Genomic DNA, 23524 nt, shown 5'->3' on the forward strand with positions numbered 1-23524 from the left:
GTGTGTGTGTTTGTGTTTACATTTGTTAGAGGTTGGCTGGTTTCTTTTGCTGCTATTATGTTTATTTGTTTTGTTTTATTCCTTTTTTTTTTCCTTGTGAGTACACTGTCACTGTCTTCAGACACACCAGAAGAGGGCATCGGATCCCATTACAGATGGTTGTGAGCCACCATGTAGTTGCTGGGAATTGAACTCAGGACCTCTGTAAGAGCAGTCGGTGCTCCTAACCACTGAGCCATCCCTCCAGCCCGTTTTATTCCTTTTTGATGTAGGTTTTTTTCCTTTTTCTTGGTTTAGTGGAGTCTCTTGTGCTATTGATTTTTTTCTTCAAAATTAATGAAAAATAGAATAAGTAAATGAATAAATTTTTAAAAAATGGAAAATGTGTCGGGTATCTTTTTTGTCAGCTTTTTTCGACATAATTCTGTGTCTCAATAATTAAGCAAAGTATTTAGAATCCAAAGTCTATAGTTCAATTTCTGTTCTTCAGGACCCATGGATCTTTGCAGTATGGAGATGTTAAGTAGTTGTTAATCTTGTCATTTGCCAAATGAAACAAAATGAAACAAAACAAACCCCAAAATCTTAAAAAAACAAAACAAAACAAAACAAAACAAAAAAACAACAAACAACAACAATAGCAACAACAACAAACCTTACCATTTTGGGACAAATTTAAAGTAAATTTAAATGTTAAAATACTGACCAAGATATAAACTTTGTTCAGGATACTCTTCTGGAATTCCCAAGCAGGACTTGTATTTCAGCCATGTATTTCAGGGGTTTATAAGGACAAACCTATAAGCCAACATACTTTCTCAGGCATGTTTGGTATTTCCTAGATCAACAAATCCAAGCATTCCAGGAAATTACCTAGTTCCTGGGCAGGAGGGGCTGGCAGGTCAATTTTTTGGGCATTATGCAGTTCCTTGACTGAAGCTAGCTACAATAGGACAGTCAATAAATGAATAACAACTGTCAATATATGTCAACACTGTCAAAGGGAATTGACTTCATTCATTTCTTTGAACATTAAGTAAATATAGAAACCTGGTCATCTTGAGACAAAGCATATATGTGACATATCAGGAAAGAATAGAGATTTTAAAAAAGGGCATTAGTGACCTTTCCATTAAACTCTCAGTGACCTATCCTGCTATATAGTCAGTCACACTTGCCAAAGTTACATAATATGTCTCGATTTAGGATTCTGCTTACCTATCCTCTGTTTCAGTGTGGCAGCACAGGACTCTAAATGTAAGTTGTCAGAAATAGGAAGTGAAAAAAGCATGAGAGTCTTATATTCTGATGTACTTTCAAATAAAAGAAAGGCAAAATCTCAGAAAAGAATCCTGCTCAGAAGCCTTGTAATATCTACCTAGCAAAATGTCAAAATACTAGTAGTGTCCTTAAAGTGACATCAGTCTTAAATATAATACCAGCAATTGGTGGTAAGCATGAATGAATCTATATATGATGGCTCTAGTAATTACCAAAAATCTTTTTTTTTCATCTTTTTTAACATGAGTATTTCTTATTTACATTTCGATAGTTATTCCCCTTCCCGGTTTCCTGGCCAACATCCCCCTAACCCTTCCCCCTCCCCCTCTCTATGGGTGTTCCCCTTCCCATCCTCCCCACATTACCGCCCTCCCCCAAACAATCACATTCACTGGGGGTTCACTCTTGGCAGGACCAAGGGCTTCCCTTTCCACTGGTGCTCTTATTAGGCTATTCTTTGCTACCTATGAGGTTGAAGACCATGGTCAGTCCATGTATAGTGTTTGGGTAGTGGCTTAGTCCCTTGGAAGCTCTCGTTGGTTGGCATTGTTGTTCATATGGGGACTCAAGCCCCTTCAAGCTCTTCCAGTCCTTTCTAAGATTCCTTCAACGGGGGTCCTGTTCTCAGTTCAGTAGTTTAATGATGGCATTCGCCTATGTATTTGCTGTGTTCTGGCTGTGTCTTTCAGGAGATCTACATCTAGTTCCTGTTGGCCTGAACTTCTTTGTTTCATCCATCTTATCTAGTTTGGTGGCTGTATATGTTAGGGCCACATGTGGGGCAGGCTCTGAAGGTGTGTTCCTTCTGCTTCTGTTTTAAACTTGGCCTCCTTATTCCTTCCCAAGGGTTTTCTTGTTCCCCTTTTAAAGAAGGAGTGAAGCATATACATTTTGGTCATCCTTCTTGAGTTTCATGTGTTCTGTGCATCTAGGGTATTTCAAGCATTTGGGCTAATATCTACTTATCAATGAGTGCATACCATGTTTGTTTTTCTGTGATTGGGTTACCTCACTCAGGATGATATTTTCCAGTTCCATCCATTTGCCAATGAATTTCATACAGTCATTGTTTTTGATAGCTGAGTAATAATCCACTGTGTAGATGTACCATATTTTCTGTATCCATTCCTCTGTTGAAGGCATCTGGGTTCTTTCCAGCTTCTGGCTATTTTAAATAAGGCTGCTATGAACATAGTGGAGCATCTGTCTTTGTTATATGTTGGGGCATCTTTTGGTTGTATTCCCAAGAGAGGTATACCTGGGTCCTCAGGTAGTTCAATGTCCAATTTCCTGAGGAACCTCCATACTGATTTTCAGAATGCTTGTACCAGTCTGCATTCCCACCAACAATGGAGGAGTGTTCCTCTTTCTCCACATCCTTGCCAGCATCTGCTGTCACCTGAGTTTTTGAACTTAGCCATTCTCACTGGTGTGAGGTGAAATCTCAGGGTTGTTTTGATTTGCATTTCCCTTATGACTAAAGATGTTGAACACTTCTTTACCTGTTTCCCAGCCATTAGGCATTCCTCAGCTGTGAATTCTTTGTTTAGTACTGAACTCCATTTTTAAATAGGGTTATTTGTCTCCTTGCAGTCTAACTTCTTGAGTTCTTTGTATACTTTAGATATAAGCCCTCTAGCTGTTGTAGGATTGGTAAAGATCTTTTCCCAATCTGTTGGTTGCCATTTTGTCCTAACAACAGTGTCCTTTGCCTTACTGAAGCTTTGCAGATTTGTGAGATTCCATTTGACCATTCTTCATCTTAGACCATAAACCATTGGTGTTTTGTTCAGGAAATTTCCTCCAGTGCCCATGTTTTCGAGAAGCTTCCCCACTTTTTCTTCTATTAGTGTGAGTGTACCTGGTTTGATGTTCAGGTCCTAGATCCACTAGGACTTAAGCTTTGTACAGGGTCAAAAGAATGGATCGATCTGCATTCTTCTACATGTTGACTTCCAGTTGAACCATTTGCTGAAAATGCTATCTTTTCCATCAGATGGTTTTGGATCCTTTGTCAAATAGGTGTGTGGGTTCATTTCTGGGTCTTCAATTCTATTCCACTGTTCTGTCTGTCTGTCTCTGTACCAATACCATGCAGTTTTTAATCACTATTGCTCTGTAATACCGCTTGAGTTCAGGGATAGTGATTCCCCAGGAAGTCCTTTTATTGTTGAGGATAGTTTTAGCTATCCCGGCTTTTTTGTTTTTCTAGATGAATTTGGAAATTGTTCTGTCTAACTCTCTGAAGAATTGTATTAGTATTTTGAGGGAAATTGCATTGAATCTGAAGATCGCTTTGGTAAAATGGCCATTTTTACTATATTAATCCTGCCAATCCATGAGCATGGGAGATTTTTCTATCTTCTGAGGTCTTCAATTTCTTTCTTCAGAGGCTTGAAGTTCTTATCATACAGAACTTTTACTTGCTTGGTTAAAGTCACACCGAGGTATTTTATATTATTTGGGACTATTATGAAGGGTGTCGTTTCCCTAATTTCTTTCTCGGCTTGTTTCTCTTTTGTGTAGAGGAAGGCTACTGATTTATTTGAGTTAATTTTATACCCAGCCACTTTGCTGAAGGTGTTTATCAGCTTTAGTAGTTCTCTGATGGAACTTTTGGGATCACTTAAATATGATATCATATCATCTGCAAATAGTGATATTTTGACTTATTTTCCTATCTGTATCCCTTTGATCTCCTTTTGTTGTCTGATTTCTCTACCTAGAACTTCAAGAACTATATTGAATAAGTAGAATAGAGAGTGGGCAGCCTTGTCTAGTCCCTGATTTTAGTGGGATTGCTTCAAGTTTCTCTCCATTCAGTTTAATGTTAGCTACTGGTTCGCTGTATATGGCTTTTACTATGTTTAGGTATGGATCTTGAATTCCTATTCTTTCCAGGACTTTTATCGTGAAGGGGTGTCAAATTTGTCAAATGCTTTCTGAGCATCTAATGAAATGATCATGTGGTGTTTATCTTTCTGTTTGTTTATATAATGGATTTCATTGATGGTTTTCCATATATTACACCATCCCTGCATGCCTGGGATGAAGCCTACTTGATCATGGTGGATGATTGTTTTGATGTGCTCTTGGATTCGAATTACCAACAATCTTAAGTTCTACATGACTAAACATATTTTTTCTTTATGGTAATTGTGTGTATGTGCATGTGTGTGAATGTGTGTGCAATGTTAGGAACATTACGAAGTCCAAAAATAAGCATGTATGTTATTTAAGAAACAATATGTATTTTACTGTATGTTTAACAAGAAAAGTAATGCTTTCAGAATTCATTTGTATTTACCTTTACAAATCACATTCCAAATATACTGTATTTTTACAGAGTAACACATTGAGTATATATAAAACCTCAAATGGAAATACAGAAAACTCCAATATACACTTAGTCCTGTGACACTCTAGTCATATGATGGCAGTGCTATTTTAATGCTGAGCTAAGATCTAACCTCCTTCCCTCAAGGTATTGTTCAGTCCTCCAATTCTAGGTGGTGAATCAGCCAAGGTAGCAGGAATAGATAAGATCTTTTTATCATTTACTAATCTGTGTTTTCTGAATATCTTCATGTAACTTTTAATAATAAAAGCAGCACAAAATTTTCTTTCTTTAACATGAAACAGGTGACAAAGAAGAAAGAGCATCATCAAGGTCTCATTTCTGGGATTTTGTCGTAAGAACATTAGGCTGGGACTCAGTTGTGTGGCATTTTCATCATGGGCATAGTTGGCCTTACTTTTGCTCTCTGTTATATAAATGATATCATGTATCTCAGAGATACCCTTCCCCCTTTAGGCTTATAACAGTTTTGCTGCATAACCACAGGCTTAACACTTCCAGACTTCCCCTTTCCTGTCCTGGAAAATGCTTTTTCCTTTCTTCTTTGCCTTTACCTGAATAACCCTTTATCTGAATATCCCTTGCATTGTTGGCTCCAGAGTTACACTGAAACATATATAGGCTATTTACAACCATCCCCAGAAACTCAGGTTGAGAGGGTCTCATATGTCCAAATGCAATAAGGACAAAACCATGTTTTTAATGACTGAAGCTACGGAGATGGCTTAGTCATAAATGCTCACCACATGTGCTGGCCAGTGTTGTTTCAACTTGACACATGTTAGTGTCACCAAGGAAAAAGGGAACTCAATTCAGAAAATGCCCAAGCAGATTGTTCTGTGGACAAGTTTGTGGTACATTTTCTTAATCATTACTTATGTTGGAGTGCTCAGATAAGAGCTGGTGGTGACACCTCTGAGTTGGTGGTGACACAAGACAGCAGGCTTCACAACCAATGAAGAGCAAGGCAGTAGCCAGCACTCCTCCATTGCCTGTGTATCAGCTCCAACCCAATGTCATAGTTCTGTTTGAATTCTGGCCTTAACTGCTTTTGATCATGTAATATGTTATATAAGTTCATCTATAACTCCTTTTCCCTCAAATAATTAAAAAAGTAACCGTTTACTTAGAATCTTTAAAGATATTGTTTAATGTTTTTATGTTATAATTTTAAGTATTTATTTTTAATTGTTTGTGTCTTTGTATGTTCATTCTGTATTGCTCATTTATTTATACTTTGTAAGTTATGATCTAATTTTAGTGTTCAATTATATGATGTGCTATGGTCTTATAAAGACTACGGTTGTTATAGGAGCTCAGGCAGTTTGTAAATATAAATGTTTTCCTATTCTAAGAGTAAAAATTAGAAACACTGGCAAATTACTAATTCTTGTTCTCTGTGCAATGCACTGGACTCATACAAATCCTTCCAGTAGCTTATAAATGTTATCAAGGTGTCCATATAAAAATCATTTACTCATTTTACCCTCATTATTGGCTAAAACACCAGCACACAGAAGGCATAAGTTAAATGGGACTTGAACTAAACATAAATTCTGTTTCTGGCCTTTATTATTCACAAATACGTAGATCACATAGACCCCATCTTTAATTTCCTCAAGTACAACTATCAGTATACAACAAGTGTCTAATTCATTTTAATGCATAACTTTTAATAAATATGTAATTATTTGCATTTTCTATCTTTAATTTCCAGACAATGTACAACAGATCTCTTCGGCTCATGTTTATGTCCAAGTTTTAAACATTAACGACCATGCTCCTGAGTTCTCTCAATTGTATGAAACTTACGTTTGTGAAAATGCTGAATCCGGTGAGGTAAGATGACATCACAATAGATCACCAAAATTTGAGCAACACAGCATTTCATATTTTATATTATCTAAGTTTAATATATAATAAATGCCAACAAAGGATTCCATATTATATATTATATAAAATAAATCATTTGGATTATAAACCACATATTATATATGTACACATGCTATATATAATTTATTATATGTCTTTTAAATTTTGAAGTATTAAAGAACATTACATTCGTGTACACCTACTATTATATTTTACTTCATCAAACGTAATTCTTTGTCATGAAAAAAATCAATATGGCAAGAGGCAGAAATATCTGATTGTTAAAAAGTTATCCTTCCAAAATTTTTTTATTTCCAAGTTGCTAGTGTTTTATTCTATTAAGACATGATATTCAATGATCCTAATATAATGATGTAATAAATAATAAAATATGCCACTATAGAAGAATGCCAGGTAGAACTAGTTTATAAAGATGAAGATATTCAATTATAAATATATTATATAGGTATATAATATATTACAAAGATATGTTAGATGTATAGTTAATATCTTATATTTGATATATAACATATAATCATGTAGAATATATAAGTATATCTTATTTTATTAAATATAAGATACATACAATAAGTATGTATATTTCAATATACATAACTGTATGGGATAGTTTGACACAACAGCAATGTTTTTATTCACACTGTATGAAAGACTAACAGGAACACACATTATCTAGCCTTCTGTTCCAGAATTTCACCTCTCAGGAGACCACATACCTGATGATGTGTGATACATACAGGTGATTAAAGGTGGATGTGGTGGCATGGCACACTTGTAAATTATAAATATTTTAGAGCAATCCTAGCAATTGAAATGTAAATCCAATGAATGTGTGCAACAGATTAGAGGGTAAAGTGATTGCCAGATTAAATTTAGGATTAATGTAGCATGTGATATATTATTTTAACTGAAGAAGTGAAGATGGAATTTTAAACATCACTGACTCCTGAGCAGCAATGTCCAGATATATTAAGAGACAGTTAGTTAATTAGAAGTTCTGCCCTAGAAACTGTTAGCTAATTGATAGATACTATTTAGATAAAGAAAATCATATAGAAATAACTACAGTCTAGGAAAGGAATTTTTATGTTTGACAGGAAGGAAAAAAATACAAATCAGAGAAACATTTACTGATCTCATGTTTAAAGTTTAATACAGGATTAGTAATTTTGATGATTATATCATTTAATTATAAAATATTTTTCTGGTAATGGTAAATATTTATATTTATGAATATTGAATCAAGAGTCCTTTCTAATATAATCTTAGCAGCAAAACAAGAAAAAGATTAAATGCATCATACAATATTTTCAAAAGCACCAAGTATTTGAGAATGAACAGGGAGGAAGGGCAATTTGCTACTGAAAAGTAGTCAATAGAATTAATCAAGGTGTAAATAATATATTTAGGGACAATCTCATTATGATGAGTTTATTTCAATGATGATCTGAACTAGAAAGAGAAAGGAAAGTATTGAACTCCAGTGTTTTCCAGGGGACTGGAAGTGATTTTGGACTGACACTGACAGTGGATAGGAGTGAATGGAAACTGTACCAGACAACTACCCACATGTGTGGGTTAGTACCAACACCTAATAGAATCTGTATACAGCACAGCCCAAGCCATGGTTCTTTGTGAACTTAATACCAACCTTTCCCCCTCTTGGAATAAGGTCTGAAATTAATAGAGGGTTTAAATAGAATAATAGAAACATTTCCTATTGTTGTCTGAACCTGCACTTAAGTAGCAATGTGCCGAAAAAATGGGTCTATAGTATGGCATACCCTCTGCTTATCAGCATACAAGGCAAGGGCAGAAGAGATGTTATAATAGGAAGATATTGAAATAGGTGATGGAAGCAATAGGATCCTCAAAACAATTTGAGAGCAGAGATTTTTGTAAGATATTGTACTCATGGTAGCAAGAAGGCCTGAATTATGAATACATTCAAAGGATTCATCAAGTGCATGTAGAGGAAAGAAATATACTTTGCCTGTTGCAAGAAATATATGAGGCATGTAAGGTAAAGAAATGGAAATTTCAGTTGTGAAATTTTAAATTGATGTGTAATTTTAAATTAAAAATTTTAATCGCATTGATGTGCTGGACTTCAATATGGAGTTAAAGGGAAAAGGCAATGGTGGACATAATAAGGTTGAATGTATCAGTCATCTGTGAGATACTGAAGACTATGTCACCTAGAACTTGAGAGGGAAAAAAAGGTATGAAAACCTTAAGGAAATAGAGAGTGTGGTAAACTAGAAACCAAATAAAGTATGAGGTGGAAGAGAAAGGAAGATTTTTCTTTTAAATTTCCTTTTCATAGGTTAGGGGAAAGTAGTAAAATTTTTACTTAATTTACCAATGCATATTTTACAAATTTTAAATATTTGTAGCTACCACAATATGCTATAAATGTCTGCATAAAATAAAGGATAATATAAGAAAAAAAAAGAATATGGCACTGGTTCTTTGTTACAGCAGGTAAAACTGGTCAATAAGCCTATGATTCAAGTTATACCACAAACACATAAAATATGAGTATATATACGTATAAATATACACACATAAATATTCATCTCCAGATATGTGCCATTGCACATGCATAAACCTACTACACAACAAATATATACATTTAGATGTATATTATCAAGTCCCCTTTGTGCCCTCCAGCCATTGTGTCCTGCAGAGAGTATTCCTGGAAACCTGCAGCCAAGCCTAACCAGATGTGTTTCAGATGCAGATGCCTCATGAACTCTGACAAACATTTACCCTAGAGGACAATCAGGATCTGTTCTCCGGATAATGCTTGACCTTTCCCCTCATTTAAACCCTAGAGTCTTAAGAACAATCCTGTGACTTTGAGAGTTTCCCCTTGTGACACTTTTGGTATTTCCTTTTGACATCCCCTCATCTCCTGGAGCTTATGACTTCTTCCTTTGAAAAGTCCTTCTCCCAGCCACTCCGGGTCGACACCTCTGTCTCCTGCGTGGGACACATGTCGGCCTGGAGATCTCCATAATAGATCTCCGTAATAAACCTCGCCTTTGCATATTACATCCAAAATGGTCTCTCCGTGTCTGGGGTCCCCGATTTCCCGAGACTTGAGTAAGGGTCTCCCTTTGGGGATCTTTCAGAATAATATCATCTTCAGAACAAACATCACAGGGGCAGAACAAAATCCATTACTCATTTACTCAGTCCGGTGATAAGCGGGAGGGTCAGTGTCTCTGAACCAGTTCGCCTGCATTTTTAACAATCTGTCTTCCTGAGTCAGATCCTGTTGCTGAGTTTTGAGCTAATTTAAAACGCTATCTTTCAATTCAAAGGAAGAACTGTAAAGGAGACTGAGATAGTGAGAAAATTTTCTGGTGGGAGACACTTAATTTTATCAAAACAAGTAAGTGTCACCAACATAAGTGAGAAAACTTGTGGTGACAAGGACAGCAGTAGGGATGATGATAAGAACAGAGGAGAGTCTATAAGAATTTGACACTGCAAAAAGAACTACAGACTACAAAGGAATGCAGAGAACGCAGGGAAATCGTTATCCTCAGCATTTAGGCTACCTGAGGTCCTGGGAAGAAAGTGCTATCTTCTCCATGTTCCTTTCAAAGGAATTATTGGGTTCCTGGTGCTTGAGAAAAAGAGCACAGGTTTGTTAAATGGAAGCATATGGGAGACATAGCAACACTGAAGAAAAGCAATTAATATTTTTCAATTTAATTAAAAATAAAACTTCTAAAGTCGTCCACAGTAGCACATTAAACCTGACCACGTGGTCGTCCAGTCCATTCAAGTTCATTCTCCATTCCAAAGGAAAGTACAAGACTATCCTGGGATACACAACATTGTGAGATTTAAAGTTTAATAATAATAATGTAATAGTGATAATATAACCTAAAGAAAAAGAAAAAATAATCAAACCTTAAAAATAGAGACAACAAAATTTTTGAAAGGAGCCAAGCAGAGGAAGTGCTAGTTAAGTCACTCTTAGTCAAGGGTTTATATAACATAAATATGGTAAATACGTATTAGTTAACATGCAACATTTAAAGATTTAAAAAAGAAGAATGGTTGCATTTATTATTTTTCTATTTAGGTTTATGATCATCAATTAGAACAATAATTCCATTTATTTATTTTTTTTTGGCATACCATTTCTTCACTATTGGTCACATTTGTATATATCCTACTTTAAAAGCAATGTAAATTTAGATGAGTACATCTTATTTATGGTGGAAAAAAAAAGACATATTACTAAGTATATGTAAGGACAGAAGTAGAATGGATTATCATAGGGGATTAACTCTACCTCAATAATTTGGACCCCAACTATATTTTTTTCTAAAACAGAGAAATACTTCTTTGAAACACAAATTATCAGACAGAAGGTTGAGGCTTTTGAGCCTTTGTTGTGTCCCAGAGCCCAGGATGGGAATCTAACACACCCACCTATGAGTGAGATGAAAGAAAACAGTTACTCTCTTTGTAAAACAATGTGTATTACCTTTGCCCAAAGATATTTCCTCAGTGTAAAGAGCACAGTAGAATCTGTTAGGCTTGTGTGATTTAGTGCTCAGAAAGGGGGCCACTGTCCTTTGTTGTTTGTTTGTATCAATCCTTTTCTTTCTGCAACTGGCCAAAGCTTTAGCATAAATCCTTGGCTGAGCCTTTGTTATTCTTCTGGTGAAGTTTCTCCAACCCCACCCACTTCACCCCCTGCTGTTGCCTTACTTTCATGTGTTGAGTTCCATTACTGCACCTGGTGGCTTCTCCCCCGGAGCCGGGGACCGAACCAGGGCCTGTGCTTGCTAGGCAAGCATTCTATCACTGAGCTAAATCCCCAACCCCACCTGGTGGCTTTTTAATCACCAAAGTTTAAAAGACTTTGCTTTGATACTTTGTTCGTTCGGGTTTCTTGAGGTTATTTTGTTCTTTCTTGTCTCTGTCTCCTCCAGGAGGCTTCTTGGATTTTCACCTTACAGGCCCTATCATTTCTCCTTCAAATTATTATACTTATTATTAGTATACTTGGTCTTCATTCTGAGTTTGTTTGTGACCTATTTCAATTTGTGAGACCAAACAAGACTACCAACTCCCAAAGGGTTGTGATTTCAGATTAATATTTGTTAGTACATTTGATACTCATAATGACAATAAAAAGAAGTCTGCCATGAGATTATTTCACAATGTTTAGAATAGCCAGAAGATATATATCAATATCAGGAGAAAAATTTAAAGACTAAGGTCTCTGGTAATATTCATTATGCAAGCAAATGTTGACAATGAGCTCTCAGAGAGTCTTAGTTGCTGTTCTATTGCTGAGAGTAAATGCAAAGTACCACTTTAAAGAAAAAAAGTGAGCCAAGCAGGCCTGGTGTTGGAGCAATATTCTAGCATTGTAATCTGATCCACAAGCAGCCATGCAGAGAGGGAGACTTGCACTGACTTGTGTTTTTGAAACCTTAAATCTTCTGGGACACCTCCTCCAACAAAGACACACCTAATGTTTTCAAGTATCAAGAATATACTTCCTCTTCTTTTCCAACAGTTCACCATCTGGGAAAGTCTTCAGGTTCATGAGCCATTTTGTGGTCCCTCTCAGTGAATGAATAGTATAATCACATAAATAAGGAGGAAAGTCATCCCGTGTACCACTTACTCCAGGTGGATTTTGACAATAAATTATGAAAAACATTTCGAGCTGGATATAAAGTACTATTACCTACAGTCTTGTTCCCCAAGAAAGTGCTTTTTCACAAGGCTGGGAATTTAGACCAAAGCTACCTCAGGGGCTTGAAGAAAATTCCTGCCTCTTATAATATGAGAGTACTTATCCATAACCTGGCAAGAACAACACGAAGCTCTTCATTTACATATGACTGTGTTGCCCACTAACTTTCAAAGCTAATGCTAAACTCTAGGCTCCCTCATTCCCTGTTCATAAGCTCAAAGGTTTTTTCCCATTCCCACTTAATCCTGTAAACATTTCCCCTGTCACTTCTTGCTTTTCCAAGAGACAGCCTTGGCAGTTTGGAATACACGCTTCCCTTTTAGCCTATGGGAGTAGCTATTTGTTTTTTCTGTGCCCCTTGATGTGTTTATAAAAAGATAAAGAGAGAATACGTCCCGTGTTCCAGCACCAATAACCAATGCTGTGTTGGTAAAAAAGATAAAGGGGTGGGGGTTATGGTCTATGGAAATCTGAGGTAAGGGGTTGGGGTGCCTTAGCAGGCCCCTGCTGAGACATCCCTTCCCCCTAAGGGACCAGCCACAGACAGACAGTACAGTATAGAATAGAGTGTATTCAAGGCATGAGGAGGGGAGTTATGAGGATAATAGGGCAGGAAAAGAGAGAGAGAGAGAGAGAGAGAGAGAGAGAGAGAGAGAGAGAGAGAGAGAGAGAACTAGAGAAAGAGGAGTAGAGGAGAAAAAGAGCAGTGGAGTAGAGTAGAGGCCCGCTATGAGTACGTGGAGAAAAGGAGGGAGGGGAATGGGGGAGAAGGGACAAACATGGAAGAGGGTCAGAGCAAGGGAGAAGAAGAGGGGAAAAAATGGCAAGAGAGTGAGAAGGGGGCAAGCAGCCCCTTTTATAGTGTCAGGCATTCGTTGGCGGCTGTCAGGTAACTGTGATGGTGGAGCTTAGACAGAATGCTAACACGCATTTTCATTCTTGTCTACCGACTGATGGAGTTTGAACTGGCACTAGAAGAGCATTTCTTCTGGGGCTAGTGAGGTTGCCCCAAACTGATGTTAGTATGTGCTGATGAAGGGTTAGACTAAGAATGGATATTGAAGAGGCAGCCACCTGCTGTCTCCAAAGAATAACAAGAGACCAGAGGTGGTGAACGGAGGGGAAATAATTTCAGGGATGTAGAACACAGAATTAAGGTTACATGGGGGAGAGCAATATTTGTTACCGTGGACTGTCATAATGGAGCGCAAGGAAACCTGAACTTATATTAAGTGAACCGCTGATACTCCAGTAAATTCAGAGGAGAACCAGAGACTCTCTTACAATACCCTTCCAAAGGCTGAATTAAGAGAAGTCTCATGCAACCTAAACTATAGTATGATTTTAGACTGTTGAATAAATTTTATTACATCATCTAGAAGAGTGGCAGGTGCTTCCTCTACAGATCTCGCCCTATGCTAGCCAGACTAGCCCCAGCCATATAGATATAGACTTGTACGCCATACCTGGTCAGGACCCTCGACAGTTATTTAGACTGAATGCCTCATCGTGGTTCAGAATATGATACTTACAGCTCCAACGGGGCCACCTATTCAAAGAGGAATACTCAGTGAAGACTAGGTTTGTTTGGTCTTGGAGAATAAAACAGGTCTTGGGCTTCTCATGTAAACTGAAGTGGGGTTGTTTCTTTCTGCAGTTGCAGAAGCAGGCTGCTTGGGAGTGTAAACTTATATCTTGGGCAGCGGCCAGAGACTGGCTAAACAAAAGGTGGAACATGGAGTCTATTAATTTGTACAGTAATCATGAATGAACTTTCATGATGAAAAAACATTCAAATATTTGACAGTGCACATGTATAGTACCACTCTGAATATTTTGCAAAATAAATATTAGATGTGCAAAGTAGTTGAAATTAGAATTATTAAAATAAGTTAACATTCTTTTATTTTTTGAATTGTACCTAGTATAATGCATATTAATCTACATTTATTAATACATATGTTACATATAGGTACACAATTGCATAATCTGTATCTAGATTAATATACTTAGTATATAGAGTTATGCAATATATAATAATAATATAACCATAACTATAGTAGGCCGAATAACTCTAAAAGATGATCACAGTACAGTGTATTATACATTCTCATTCTAACTGACCCTAGTAATTACCTGAAAATTAATATATATATGCTATATCTGCCTAACTTATACATGAATTACTATTACGGTTAATATTTAAAACATTTTTTCAAATTCTGCAAGTTGAGAGAAGGAAGTTTCATTATAGAATTAAAAATAATTATACATAATAAAACAAATGTTCATGTCAAGAACTTAGACAAATTTCTGCTTGTCGGTACCTGCACCGACACGGTACCGAGAACCGGGCGAAAGCCTGTGGGATTAAAGAAACACACACACACACACACACACACACACACACACACACACACACACACACACACATAGATTACTGTGTCAAGCCAGGAGAGGAAAAGAGAGAGAGAGAGAGAGAGAGAGAGAGAGAGAGAGAGAGAGAGAGAGAGAGAGAGGAAAATGGAGAGCGGAAGGGAGAGTGAGAGTGAGGAAGAAGAGTGAGAGTGAGGAAGAGGAGAGAGAGAGAGTCTCCTGTAGCTTTATTCACCACTTATATACCCAAGTCACCAGGTAGAAAATATCTGGGAAGCACAGTGGGAAATCCTGGCTCCTGACTTCGGTAACAAAAGACCGACTACAAAAGACCTGAATTAATTAGGGAGAAATCCGAGAAGACCAGCCTAAATCTCAAGGATAAAGGCTGAGGAAGCAAAAGGCAGAAGTAAATTGACCACCACCCAGGTGTGGCCCAGCTGTGTCAGTTCCACATGCATCAGCCCGGCTCAGCAGAGATTATGCAGTGGAGACACTGGGTGTTTACTAGGGAGATACTTGGTCTTTACTTCCTGTGCCGTAAATTCATGGGAGAGGCTTTTGTCCAACAGTCTCATGACTTTATGGCGATAATCTTAACTGTGGCCATACAGTCACAAAGAGGCCAGGCCCAAATCCAATACAGTTCCCTACATCTGCTCAAAGAGCAAAAATAATACAAAAAATTAGAGCTATCAACATTTGCTATAAATTTTTAAGAATATTCCTACTACGTGTTTCATAAAACAATGATTAGTTTGTATTTACATTAAACTTTATATTTCATTGCTGATAACCTCATCAATCTCAAAGGGCTCAATAGGGCTGAGTTATGTAATTATGGTTTAGATAACTGAACAAAACTAAGGATAAGCAAGTTCTTGGTCTATTATTTGCACAATGAAATGAAGTATTTCTATTGTTACAGTGTAAATGCAAAAAATATGAGCATATCAATGACCATTTTTTAAGATTTGTTATTTTATAATGCATATACATTTACATGTATATACAATATGATATATAATATACACTACATATTATATAAACTAATATTTATTATATGTGTGGTATATGTTTATAATATACAATATATATATACTCAACTGGAATGCATGTTTTAATAGAACCTCATCTAGTCTAAGGATGGAGTATATCCATGGATTGTTATTTTTAAACTTTAATGGAATAAACATATTGGATTAGAAATCTACCTATGAAGAAAATATAAATGCATTTTTTTTTAAAACTGTGCTCATGGTATTTGTTTCTAGTAGGAACAATGCATTTTGATTAGTTTTAGTAAAAAAAAAAATTAGAAAATATATACAATAAAACAGAACCCAAAACAAACAACAACAAAAATAGCCTCTCAATTTCTGAAGCATTCCTTTAATAAGCATTTTCAATAAGTATAACACACAACCTCACATAGAAGGATTGAAGTCGTACATTCTTTCAGGGTAAATGTAACTTTTACAATTTGGCTTTAATCTTGCTTCACTTTTACAAATAAATACAGAAATGTGTTTAGTTACAATCTGAACAATAACATTTGGTAATATTACTGGAGAAAGTTTTCTTGATAACAGAATTATAGACAAAAACTCTTGAAATATTGGTCCAGATGTGCCTGCAAAGGAATTTTAAAAGTGTCTTAGTTTAGAGAACTTACAATAGCAAAATCTGGACTCAAAATACAACTGACCCCATCCTCCAAAAATAATTATAATACTAGTGTCAAATAAAAGAACTGCCTTGTTCTCATGCAATAACCACACTTACTGTCATACACAGGAGTTGAATAAATCTTTTCTTTCTATCATATATTTAAATAATTATGATTTAATTAGAAACAAATCGTGAAGAAAATATTATCCAACACGGATATAAAATACCAATTGCTTTGGTTTCGTTGCACTCTATTCTGCATCTATGTAGAGAGAAATTTCTGTTTTTTGAAAGATAAGTTATCAATTATATCTGTCATCTTAAAATCAAGGAAAGTTTCATATAAAACAGTTTAATGTATTTTGATGATAGAAAATAGAAACCAATTTACCTTAATTTTCATATTTAATCATGTTCTTATTGTGTGATCATGACGAGTATATATTTTTTCTGAATGTAATAACATGCATATGTCCTCTTAAAAAAGAATTGAGAACCTATATGCTTGTATTTGCATTTCTATACAGTTTTATGATATGAGATACATAATGACACTTATTTGATTGGGGAGACTTTGTCTATCATATTTGTAGGCCAAAGGCAATAAATTATACATTGACCGTAAGCTTTAAATTCATTCTTTCTGAAAATCAATTACAAAACCTATTACTTTAGGAAATAATCTAATAACTTCAAAAATATATACATAAAAGAAGTGTGTATTATCATGACTGCATCTGCAAGTCATTACTGGCAATCAGATGAAGAATAATACAGAAGAGGACAGTAAGAAAGAAATTTAGAGATGTGTAATATCTTTAATAATGTTGTTAAAAATTAAGTAAAAGTATAAGTAACAATAGCATTGATCAATTTACAGTTCCAATTAATAGCAATCAACTTTCTTTATATTTTTTCTAGATAATTCAGACCATCAGTGCAATCGATAGAGATGAGTCCATAGAAGATCATCATTTTTACTTTAATCATTCTGTGGAAGACACAAACAACTCAAGTTTTATTCTAACAGACAATCAAGGTAACAACTCATCTATAGGGTATTTAATAAAATCAATGATCTTTTATTCAAATGGGTTTATCTGATTATTTATTGTTCTTACAACATGATACTACTGATAAATAGAACAAAAATTACTTGGTCAAAATGGGAGAATGAACTCAAAATGAACTTGAAGAACAACAGTTTTATTATTCCTTATACTGCTTCAAACTAGAGAAAAAGATTTGAAAATTATTACTGTGAGTTCTAGAGATGTAAGTGCATTGCCTGTTTTATGTAAGGTTACGAATTTGTTCTATTACAACTAAATCTAAAATAGGAAAGTACACTTTATTATAAGATACTGGGAAGTCTGAAAATCTCTCAAATATTACTATGGTTATGACATCGGATATCTTTTCATAATGGTCAGAGTAAATTATCAAATTATTTGATAGAGTCAATTATCAAAGTAAAAATGAAGTAATGGTATATGCTTAAGTTGCAATGTGATTAGCATGACTTAATTATCAATAGGTAACATAAGCATAATATTAAACTATTTTTCTTACATCAAAACACAAAGATTTTCATTAATTGAAAAATAGGTATTCTAATGTTAGTGTTTTTTTTTGGAAAGGCAGATTTCCTGCTCCTTCTGAGTAAGACTAATAAATTATCAAAAAAACATATATTCTTTTGCTTTTTCATTATCCGTAGGCAGATTTTTGTCTATTATATAAATGGATATTTTATTATCACACCTAAAATTTATGAATTTGAAACATCTTAGAATTAAATGCATCTTTTTCTTGTTCTTATCAATTTGTTTTGATGGATATAAATGTAATTTATGGTAATCAGACAGTGCAATCAGACATTAGTAGCCTGGGCCCTCCAGCTTCTCCTAGCAATGAAGATAATATTCGACAATCATGGTAGTAGATCAAGCTCCCTTTATGTCAGCTTGAAAAGCAAGATTAGTTAAAATAGAAGGCTATTCAATATTAAAACAACAACAATGACAACAAAAACAACAACAACAACACAACAAACATCAAACCAACACAAAAACCTGGAAAAGGAAAACTCAAAATTTTAGAGGAAAAAAACATGCAAATGTCATTCTGGGTATTTAAGATTTAGAGAAAAATCTCTCACATGTGAAAGTACTCATTGTTAGTTTTACTAATAGTTTGAAGTTTTACAAACCCCTATAGTATTACTATCTTAGTGAATGAGTTGTGATGGCAAGTGGAGAAGGCATGTCTTGGGATTTCATATGAAATATGGCATGTGAAAGTTATAAAAAATGAATATCTTAATAAGATTTAACCCCAACATTGCATTAATTTTTTTCTAATTAGAACATATATCATTTAAGAGCACATGTTTTTGCAATTAGGTTACTGAAAATCTTGCACATATTTTGTATTTGTTAAAGAGTACTCAGAGCAACTCATTCTCTCTCTCTCATTCCATATATATATATATATATATATATATATATATATATATATATATTCCAGATTTTGAGCTGGATATTTTAATGTAAGACTTGATTTTTTACTTGCACACATATGATTATATTTAAACATCTTTGTCCCTGGTACCTATATTTTACAGATTTGTTTTATACTGTTGGAAAAAGTTGTAAATATGGGTTTCTGTTTTAGATAACACAGCTGTAATTCTGAGTAATAGAGCCGGTTTTAGCCTTAAAGAGGAGACTGTTTTCTACATGATCATCTTGATTGTTGATAATGGAATTCCACCTCTTACAAGCACCAATACTCTCACTATACAAGTCTGTGACTGTGGAGACAGTAGAAGCACAGAGACTTGTACTAGTAAGGAACTTCTCTTTATCATGGGATTCAAAGCAGAAGCAATAATTGCCATCGTGATATGTGTTATGGTAATATTTGGTAAGTTGTATTGAATGGTACAAACCTTAACTTGCAAAAATTACTGTAAAGGAGGTAATTACAAAATATGCTTTTTATATGTTCATTTGCTCTAAAAATGTTTAAAGTTTAAAACCAAAATAGTGTTGGTTTTCATAAATGTTCCATTTAATATTAGAAAATTATTTTTTAATGTATATGTTTATATTGTCACTCTCTTTATGAAAGCAAGAAGAGGGCATTGGATCCCATTACAGAGGGTTGTAAGTTATCATGTGGTTCTGGGACTTGATCTCAAGACCTCTGGAAAAGCAGCCAGTGCTAACTGCTGAGTCATCTCTCTAGCCTTCTTGGAAGTCTTTTTAATTCAAATGCTTTGTAGTATAATATCTGAAATTATATAATGAGTACTTATGATAACTATTTCAATTTTAATACAGTGTATCTATTTAATTTATACTTTTAATTTACTTTATATGAAAACTTCATATTTTGATGATACAATATAATATTTCACTACAGAATGACCATATCAATGAAATTAAAACAATTATAACCATCATTTATCATTTCTTTGTGGTGAAGGCCCACGATTACTTTAATGTTTTTAAATATCAAAATTTTTATTAATTATGGATACCTTTCTGTGCAAGAAGTTTTCAAAATTTATTCTTCCTAAGTAATTTTTAATATAATATAATTTTTGGGATTTTCTTAATTTTTGTATGTTGATAATTGAGAGATTTAGGTACAGGCATGAGTGAGTAAAATGAACCTTGAAGAGGTGAGAATAAAAACTCAGATAAAATTGACTTTGTCAACCTGAATCACAACTTTTAGAGAGTTGATACCATGTGGTAGCAAATATAAACACAATATAGTTTGGAAAAAAAGTTTCCTGGTTTCATGCAATCACCGATGTACAAGGAAGCATAATAACATCAAAACTCAGCTGAGTTGTTGTTGTTGTTGTTGTTGTTGTTGTTGTTGTTGTTTTGTTGCTGTTGTTTTTCCCAAGAAGATTGGTTCTAGAAATAGTCTACCTAATGTAGCTTAAGGTCCTTCGGAGTCTCAGTCAATTAGATAGGCTATTAGCCACCTCTGGGTCTGGTTGTGGGAGCTTGGGAAAAGTTAAAGTATTATGAGCCATTTAGATTTCCAACAGTCTGGTATTGATCACACAAATCAGCAGGCTGTTCTAACTTCTATCCTTGTGAATGAAAGAACAAATTGTATGCCCAGTCATTTAATAGGAAAGTTCTCTAAACATTCCTAGAGATCTGTATACACAAAACTTTTGTGCTGTGCTATCCTGACAAATAATATTCCTCAGGCACTTGTACACAGATTTACAAAGAATCAGGTACAACATTCATACACATAAGTTATACATGAGTACATATTTATAAAAAATTTCCAGTTCTGATTAACATACTCATTTTGTCTATCAACAATCAAATTAGTATTTCTTAATAATGTTATAATATTTTGAAAACTTTTGCTGTTATATCTTTTTAAACTGGAAGAATTCAGTTAAAAAAACATCATGTCCTTGAGTTTTCTTCTTTTTCATAGTAGACATATTGATCCAATCTCCTTTTTCTGGTTATTTAGCCTGAATATTTCTTATTACTCCTAAGTATGGTTTTGATATATTATATATTCTAGGAATTCATTCACTTTTTGCTATACCATACAATTCACCAATTCATAGTGGTTCATAGTTATTTCTGTCAATTTTACATTTTCTGTTTTAGCAGCTACAATGTCCTTTTTCCTATTGTATTTGAGTGTGGCCTGAATTTTTTTAATAAGAAACATTACCCAGTATAAATCTCTTGGCTGTAATCTTAAATAAGATTACTTAATACTTATTTTCAAGGTTGGAATATAAAATCCAAATCTAAGGAAGGATTGATTATTGTTAATATACAAACATAAACTCAAAAACAAATGAATATTTAGTTATTGTGTTTTTAAATTTAAAATGCACTGTAAAATTGTTCTATATTACATATTTTAATAATTATCCCCAGTAGAAACTACTGAGTTTAACCAATTGGTAGTATGATTAGATACTCGATAACTCTGAATTTCTGAAACTACTCCTATCACAGAATCGAAATAAGAGTGTTCTTTCATACTGTTTTGTATGTTGGTATATTCTGTCTTCCAGTAGTTAAAATATGATTCTCCTAGTCTTTTTCCTCAGTTTTTGTAGATCATTAATGATAATATATAATTTTCATAAAAGTAAAATGTCAGTAATATCTCAGCTTTTATAACAAAGTCTGATATATAAAGAAATTTTCTATATTCACACATATATAGTTTATAGTATCTATAATATATATAATCTATTAATACTAACTTCAAAAATCACCTTACTATGATTTTGCTTTAAAGAATATAAAATATTTCCTTTCTAAACTTTCATTAGCTTGGATCATTGGTCACTAAGTACATTCTTATTGGAAAATATTCAATTATTATACTTTGTTCTGTTTACTACTAGAAAAAATTAAATCACACTAAATTTAGACTTGAGCAATATCCAAAATAGTTCACTCCATTTTCCTTGCACGTACCTCTAAACCATTAGCCATAAGATGGCTGTATTTTATAGATTAGTTTTTCAAGTATTACTTATTTGCTTAGAATCATTGACTTTAAAGTGATGCCTTGAATATATCAAGGTCAAGGATTATAACATTTGCACTATGCACTATGAGTTACTTCTTTTTATATGTCCTTTCTTCACCAGGTTTTATCTTTTTGATACTTGCTCTGAAACAGCGAAGAAAGGAGACCCTATTTCCAGAGAAAACTGAAGATTTTAGAGAGAATATATTTTGCTATGATGATGAAGGCGGCGGGGAAGAAGACTCTGAAGCCTTTGATATCATAGAGCTGAGACAGAGTACAGTAATGAGAGAAAGAAAACCACGGAGGAGCAAGAGCGCAGAGATCAGGAGCCTGTACAGGCAGTCCCTGCAGGTGGGCCCAGACAGCGCCATATTTCGAAAATTTATCCTAGAGAAGCTTGAAGAAGCAAACACAGATTCAAGTGCTCCCCCCTTTGACTCACTACAGACATTTGCTTATGAGGGGACTGGGTCATCAGCTGGCTCTCTGAGCTCCTTGGGTTCCAGTGTCACTGATCAGGAAGATGACTTTGACTATCTTAATGACCTGGGGCCTTGTTTTAAAAGATTAGCAAACATGTTTGGTTCTGCAGTGCAACCCGACAATTAAGGTTTTCCTATATCAGCATGCAATAAGTATTAAGGCATGTTTACACGAATTGAGAGGTTTTTGAGAGAATCACCTACTTTGGTTTTCTGTCTGGTAGGAGACCTGATTTGTAGTATTCTGATCTTTTCAAACATACTCATGGCAATTTCCAGTTCAACAAAGAGGTTGGGAGGAATGCTACCAATCAGAGTTGATATATTGCTGCAAACAACTAGTTCTGCAACACTGAGATGGTCATCTAGAATTTTTTTGAGTAATTCAATGTAGATTCTCAACAACTCTAAAGGGTAAAATGAGAAATGTGCCAAAGAAAGCTATCTGTATAGTTTTCTATCTATCTTTTTTTTTTTTTTACAAATTACGTATGAAACCTCTCTGTCTACTAATCTTGATATTGTACAGAGATCAATTATAACAACCGGAAGAATTCTGGATGGTTTCATAAAGCCATACAAATATTTTCTTTACATGAATAAGCAGTTTTCTGATTGAGATCCTATGGATTATTTTATTAGAAACTTTTGAAATGTTTGCAGAGATTAGTCTCTAATACTCCAAAATTGGCTCTATTTAATATCTGAATTAATCAGACTTACATAGTAACTTGTGTTGTTTGATTATTCTGAGTTTGCACAAAAAAGGAAAGCAAGAGATATGCTTAGAGATTTTTATACTTTAAATTTTGTTCAGCAACACTAAATTGCTATCCTTTTCATGTAAAATTACAATAACCAAATACATGTCAACATTTACCTGTGATTAAATTATTACTAGTGGAACTGATAGAAAGTACAGCGAATTTTAAGTACATTTTGCTTTCTACTAAAATCGAGATAGCTAAATAACAGCACTACTGAATTCAAATTAGAATTATTATTTATCTGAAATATTAGAATCATCTGTAGTCTACCACTATTCACACTGTGATGGTTTGCATATGCTTGGCCCAGGGATTGGCACTATTAGAAAGTGTGCCTTGTAAGGGTGTGCCATTGTAGAGGTGGGCTTGCAGACCCTTCTCCTCACTGCCTGAAGATGCCCAGTCTGCT

The 23524-nt window shown here is 34.5% G+C and overlaps 1 protein-coding gene across 1 annotated transcript in view; it reads left to right on the plus strand.

The window, feature by feature from the left end:
- Nucleotides 1-22523, plus strand: part of Cdh19 (cadherin 19) — a 74490-nt gene extending 51967 nt beyond the window's left edge. Inside the window, exons 8-11 of the mRNA XM_032915611.1 lie at nucleotides 6357-6478; nucleotides 17235-17352; nucleotides 18990-19241; nucleotides 21985-22523. Coding sequence (XP_032771502.1) covers nucleotides 6357-6478; nucleotides 17235-17352; nucleotides 18990-19241; nucleotides 21985-22475 — 983 coding nt within the window. The 3' untranslated portion in view covers nucleotides 22476-22523. The remainder of the gene's footprint in view (nucleotides 1-6356; nucleotides 6479-17234; nucleotides 17353-18989; nucleotides 19242-21984) is intronic.
- Nucleotides 22524-23524: the final 1001 nt, after the last annotated feature.

This window comes from Rattus rattus, chromosome 10 (assembly GCF_011064425.1).
Source record: "Rattus rattus isolate New Zealand chromosome 10, Rrattus_CSIRO_v1, whole genome shotgun sequence".
Classification (NCBI taxonomy): Eukaryota; Metazoa; Chordata; class Mammalia; order Rodentia; family Muridae; genus Rattus; species Rattus rattus.